This window comes from Thamnophis elegans, chromosome Z (assembly GCF_009769535.1).
Source record: "Thamnophis elegans isolate rThaEle1 chromosome Z, rThaEle1.pri, whole genome shotgun sequence".
Lineage (NCBI taxonomy): Eukaryota > Metazoa > Chordata > Lepidosauria > Squamata > Colubridae > Thamnophis > Thamnophis elegans.
This window is the reverse complement of record NC_045558.1, coordinates 47750205-47757131: the sequence shown is the minus strand read 5'-3', so window position 1 is coordinate 47757131 and position 6927 is coordinate 47750205. Positions and strand designations below refer to the sequence as shown.

The 6927-nt window shown below is 32.3% G+C and overlaps 1 protein-coding gene across 2 annotated transcripts in view; it reads right to left on the bottom strand.

The window, feature by feature from the left end:
- Window positions 1-997: 997 nt before the first annotated feature.
- The window catches only part of NR1D2 (nuclear receptor subfamily 1 group D member 2), a 28302-nt gene continuing 22372 nt past the window's right edge, over window positions 998-6927 (bottom strand). For both annotated transcript variants that reach the window (XM_032237069.1, XM_032237068.1), the window contains 3 exons: window positions 5821-6006; window positions 4254-4464; window positions 998-2838 (listed from right to left, as the gene is read on the bottom strand). In XM_032237069.1, the coding sequence (XP_032092960.1) occupies window positions 2642-2838; window positions 4254-4464; window positions 5821-6006 (594 nt within the window). In that variant the 3' untranslated portion in view covers window positions 998-2641. The remainder of the gene's footprint in view (window positions 2839-4253; window positions 4465-5820; window positions 6007-6927) is intronic.

Below are 6927 nucleotides of genomic sequence, written 5' to 3'. Positions count from 1 at the left end.
CATAATGCCCATATTTAATATTTTTAAACAAGTAAAGCCATTAAAAATCACATCATCTCATACAGTACATTTTTGTATTCCCTCAGCAATGCCCATCAACAATATTCAAAAGTTGGATGTATTTCTTAGTATTTTAAGTAGCATATAACCCATGACCACAGTAAAGCAGAATTCACATTTCGCAGCTTCTTTAGCTGAAATTCAAAAGCTTAAACCTTAGGTCACATTTGATATAAGGACTGTTCCTCCATCTGCACATAGTATTTGGCAAAAGTCAGGGGCAATTATGCAATGGCTTATCACCATGTTCATTTTTATTATTGTATGGATATTGATAAAAGCCACTGCAAATCTGTTCCCATTGTCCCAAAGGTGCTTTTACAAAAGACGACTTCCTTTTTTTTCTTGTAAATTTTCACTTCTCATCCAAGAAGCTTCTTTAGTTCTTCAGCTTCTTGGATATTTTCAGGGGGAGAAAAGGCAAGAAAATCCAGTTCCTTTTTTGAAAAAGCATCTTTGGGACACCCATGACCATGATTGGGAGTCTCCAGAGAGTTGTTCATATTATACTGTCAAGACAAAGGAAGAGTTCATATTATACTGTCAAGACAAAGGAAGAGTGGAGGTCACAGTTTTAATTTTATAGCATAATATAAGTACTGCGCTTAAAGTTCCTGACTTCAGACAGAAGGTGAATTTCAATCTACATTTTGAATGTTGAATGTTTATTTTATTTATATGCTGCCCTTTCCCCCCGAAGGGGACTCAATCTTATTTCTAGAGAAACAGAAAGATTTTTTCTTCAGTGAATAAGATCAAACTTAATTTGAAATTGTACAAGTTTATTTTATAAGGTATTTTTCGAACCTACATATGTATTTGGCGAATTGATTTTTTGAAACATAAGCAATTGTTCACAAAAGTTCAATCAACACTTTCCTTCCAGAGAAAAATATTGCATGTGAGAAATCTAGTAATTTGCTTCTATTTTTTTTTAAAAAAATTGATGGGAAATCACTAACTTATCTTTGGATTTTTGATATTTAGTAACTATTTTCAAAAATAAGTACCCCCCCCAAAAAAAACCTATAACTTGCAGTTGTGCTTTTTTTTCATGTGAACCAATTATTACAGTAAAACTACATCCCAATAGTTGCTTGGATTTTTTTAAAAATAGGAGTTTGATGTCTAACAAGGTCACAGAAATTAATTTAAATGAAACAATAATGCTATATAATAAGCTTGCAAACAAATATTTTTTACACTTAGTGGTGCATTAGTCTAAAAAATTATGTATCAACTATAATATTATAGTTTTTCACATAAAGTTATGGAAAGTTTGAAATATGTTAAGTACTAAATAACTATATGAAATATCAATGTATTTTCAAAAGTCATATTTTGGAAAATCTCCAACTAAAATATTTTCATGCTGTGAACAGCATGAAGCAATTAATTTGAAAAATGCAACAGAAAATACAACAAATCCTTGCCTTAGGAATTTGTCACTGGCATTTTAAAAATCATGAAATTAACAGAACTTCACAGACATCAGATAACCTAGATCAGTTTTGAAAAAAACTTTGGAGATATAAGAAAATTGACTTTAAAAGTCCCATTCATGTTACAAGACTGATTATGTAGCATTCAACTTTGCATATAATATGTAGCATAAATGATTCACAGAATACCCAATATGCAATGAAGGTATAACAGTTTTCTTGACACTTTTCATGATTCTCCATGGAAACTTTACAGAAAAAACTAGCAAGGCTGATCACCAACTTTAAATGCCTACTACTATAGATGCATACAATTAAAGGCAAATATATTTTAGGAAAAATCCCTATGTTCTCAATAATGTTTAAATTTGATCTATTTATCTCTTTACTTATATTGTTTTAAATGTTGAAAATTAACAAATTCAGCATATTAACATACTAATTTGGGACTCTCTACACTTTTAATATACTTATTTCAACTGTACAGAACCAAATGCATTCATATGGATAATCCTTCTTTAAATTCTTCATAGTTGAAAATATTATGAAGTTTGTTTATATTCACATACTTATATAATTATGTACGTACATGAAATTTATAAAGTAATAATACATCCATCTGTTCATATTTATGCTTATGTGTGTGCATATGCACACATCAACATGTACATGGATGAATGTATAGTTTTATACTGAAGTGAATAAATTAATATACACTGATTCTTTTATAAACTATTCATAGTGTAATCAAAAACAGTTTTTAAAAACTACCTCATATAGCAAGGTTCTACTTAAGGATGACTTGGGCCAATGTAATATTGCTTCATTTATTCAAAGTGCTGCTTTCCATTTGTAGCCACTGGGTATTCTTAGAAGTCAGCATCTATAATATTTAATGTAATTTCTTCATTCCCTTTTGTGCAAGAGGGACTCTTTTGGATAATGAAGAAGAAATCTGTGGCCATTTCATCAGTGGTGAAATAAGGATCAACCTGAAGCATTTACTACATGGTAAGAGATCATTTCACTATTATACAAATCCTTCACAGAAGCATGTCCAAATATAAACAAACATTTTAGCACAAAAAAAAAAACAATTAATTTTAGGTAAATCAAGTATATAAGTAGGAGGTAAAAGCCTATGGATGAACTTTAAAGGCTAGAAGTTCTTCAGAGTGCATGTTATTTAAGGAACGCAGGTCAGGCAGTTTCAAAAGTAGTTTTGTAAATATAGAGGCTTCATTTGGATGATTTTTTGTGATCAAAGTCCTGAGTGCCCGGATCAATGTTTCTTGCAATGCTTCCACAGAATTAACATTCTCTATTCCTGATCGTTCTAAATGAAAGATAAACAATGGGATGGAGACAGTTATTGGTTTGCAACTTATATTGTTAAACACACTACATAAAGTTCTGCAAAGTACCCAGGTATTCATCAAAGTGTTTAAATTAGTAAATGATATTCAAACGAGGTAAATCATAACCACTATAGGTCAAGGCCAATATAATTAACATGCTCATTTTAAGTAAGTATCAATTTGACAAGCTATGTCCTTAATTTATAATGAAGGATGGAGGAGCACCTTGAGGTAGGCAAATGCATTCTGCATATATCATGAGAACCTAACTTGCGATACAATAGCTTGCATATATAGAGGAATCTTTACTTCTCATTTTGAGCAGAGTTACAAGTACACACATATTACAACATCTCAGAGATCATAGTCACAGTAAAGTAACAAACAGGTTCTAATAATATTGTATTGAGGAAAAGAACAATTTTGACTAGCTACAGTGTACAGTTAAGAGGAATGTTTGGGATACGAGGCAAGGATCCTAACATAATCAGGAATGTAAGATGAACAGAGTATTAACAAATTAGGATTTTCTAGAGTGTTTATTTGAGTGAGTGGGACTTCAGAATACTCTTCCTTGCCACCTGGAAGAGTAAGAGAGCACATGTTTGACTGTCCCCTCCCTCCTATATTATTATTTATTCCACAATGAAAAATTATGTTTGTTTGCATGATAAAGAATTCATGATAAGTGGACTGAGAAAAAATATTTTTGCATCTACCCAGGACATTATTTATTTTACTTGTTGTTGCACTGCAGTAATTAAAATTGATTATCATAGATCAGGCTGCATGACAATTCAAAATTATATTTTCTAGTGTAATATTCCTATTCCAATATGGATCAGAACATGCAACATTGTACACACACACAGAGACACACACAGAGAGAGATATTTTATTTTAAAATTCAATAGCATATTCTCTTTTGAAGTTCACAAGAGAAAGAATATTGAACTAAAAGTGAACTGTAAAAAATCCCTCCCTCCAAATCTTTCATATGTAAAAACAGCTGAAAAATAACAATACATTCCCAATAAAGTAGGAAATATTGCATCAATACTGAAAAAGTGGCAGCATGGTTGTCTTTGGCTAAGCTCCAAAACAGTCTCATATGTAGCTACTGCTGGAAAAAAAATCTGGTTCTCATTCCTTTTTATGCAAACCAACTATATAAAAGGAAGAGGAACAGAACCATTAGTGAGGCACCTCCAGAAGAGATAAAATACTATAAGATAAATTTCAAATATAATCTTATTTGTTAAACAGTATAAAGAAACCCAGGGGAGAGGGGAGAACGGGAGTCCAACCCCCAAACCAGATTTCATATATTCTGAAAAGACAAAAGATATTTCATTTTTTTTGCTATATATAAAGGTTCATTTTAGTTTCTTACCAGCAGATACAAGGACCACCGCTGTAAACAAACTCATTTCTTCATCACTAAGGTTGAGTGCATTTAGCTTCTCACTAAACTCAAACATGGAGTTCAGCAGATCACCAGCTCCCATGGTACGTAAATCATCCAAACTGTACTTCTTTCCACTAAGAAAAGTGACAGTACGATCTTTTGCATCAAATAGAGATGCAAACCGTACCATTAATACCTGGTCAAAAGAAAATTTAGGGAGAAAAGCTCTCATGTAAATCTATACTCAATTCATATAGAACCTTTAAAGTTTGACAGCTCATAAAATTGAAGATAAGTCTTCTCTGAGCCAAGGTCAATTCTTGGTGACTTGTCTTGAAATTAAAGGGAATTTTACTTCCCAGATCTTCAATCTCTTTCATCCAACCATTATCCTGCTCAAAAATGTGTTCTCTGAGCCTAAAAGCAATGAAATAGTGAGGTATATCCTGAATATTTAATTCTAAAGTAGTCCTCACACAAAATGATTACTATCCTATATAATTTACATCTTTCATTTGTTTGTTTAAAAATGCTTTCTTACAATTTACTAAAGATATTATTAATCACAGGATTTAAAAAAATCAGCAACTATTTATATAGTTTAGAAACAGGAGAGGTTATATGCAAAAAAAATAGTTAGCATTTGGAGATATGGAGATATTCTCACTTGGCTATGATATTTTTATTGGCATTTTATTTATTTATCAAATTTATATGGCTGTCCATCTCACAAAATGTGACTCTTATTCTGATATAAAATGGTTTTAAATTAAAATTCAAGATTTTCTAAAAAATTATTTTAATACTGTTGAAGTAAGAGGCATTCCACAGGGGGCAGTCAAAAGCATTGGTGTAAGCAGACTGACCTCCACTGCATACAGCCTTTAAGGAGATGGAGAATGTTACTTAGCACCAATATTTAAAACTTTTTTAAGCAACAGAGGTCAAAGTAATATCTTCCCACTGAGAAGGAAAGATGAGGCAAGACAAGAGGATAATTGGCATTTCTTAAATACAAGTTTTCTCATGTTCACTATGGCTCTTTCCAAAAGACAAGACTGAATATAGTAAGAAAGCATTGGATTTCAATTGTGGACGGAGGTATGGTGTCCCTTTAGGCCAGAGGTGGGGAACTATTCCCCTTCATGACTTGTGGACTACAACTCCCAGAAATCCTGAGCCAGCACGACCCAGCATGGCTGGTTCAGGAATTCTGGGAGTTGAAGTCCATAAGTCATAGAAAGGCCATTCCTGCTTTACACAATAGATACCAATAGTTAGGGAAAATGACTTGGCAGATGAACACAGAGATACCAATTTGGATATAGCAAAAAAGGTGAGTGCAAAACTGAGGACCCTGCTTTTCAAAATAAGTGAGAAGACAGGATGAAATTTCCAAATAAACTATACAATCTATAATTACATAAAGGCAATTTTTGCTACATTTCTCCAACAACTACAAAAGTTACATGCCAAATGTATCAAAATAACTGCAGTCATTTTATCAATTTTAATAGATAGAAAGAAAAATAAATAAAAAGGAAATATTCACCTCAAAGGTTCCAGCCTTCAGAAGGTTTACTTGGTCATGTTGGGAAAGATCTCGGAAACCAGGAACACGCTTGGCAAATTCCACTACTTCCTTTACTGCGGGGGTAAAGCTCATGGAAAATTCTTCCCAGACTTCCTGACCAGACTTATTTGGATCCACAAAAGGAGTCTTGTTCATTGGGCAAACCTGGATATTTACATACATATGGAATCAAAATGCTACTCTAAACCCTTATTCTTTTCAAAAACCATGAAATTGGCAGTCTTCAAATATAATACAATTATTCATAATTAAAATAGTTCCTAATTAAAAATGCTAAAGAGTATGTTCCAAAAATATTAGAATCTAATTAAAATTAAGGATTACTTCTTATCAAGAACATAATGAAACCTTTCATAAAAGAAACCTGAGCATGAGCATAAACTCTATTTCCCACAATATTTTATACTTGCAAACTTAATAGTACATTCGCAGAGCATCTTTGCATTACAATTTTGGAATGGCTGTGATAATTTTATTCCCATCTAGTGCAATTGGTAGGCAATTACACTGACTATCCAGAAAAAAAATGATCTTGACTGTAAGTGCATTAGTGTAATCTTAATTTTTTTTTCACTTCACTTTAAGGTTTTAAAAAACTGTTAAGTCCTAAAATGTTTGAATTGCTTATATGCACATTTATCCTCATAATTTCTATGCTATTTATAAAATATAGCACAGTGTGAAAGAATCACAGAGAATGTACTTTCAGCTTCAAGTGAAAATGCTATGGGAATGATCACTATTCACTTGGTTTGTTTAACTGATGCACATTTACACAGAAAGTCACACTACAATTAGTAATTAGTTAATATTTGTGCCCCCCCCCCACTTCCAATTGAATTCATACCAGCATTTGTTTTAAAAACATATGAGGGAAGGAATTTGTTCACCTTAAAGTGACTTCCCAGGTGGAAATTTTCTTCAACTATGTTAATATTCCAACTACAGGGAGTCCTCAAACTACAATTGATCACTTAGCAACTGTTTGGATTTACAATGAATCCAGAAAAACGATTGAAATTCCAACAATACGAGTCCCTCCAGTACATGATCACGTTTTGGACA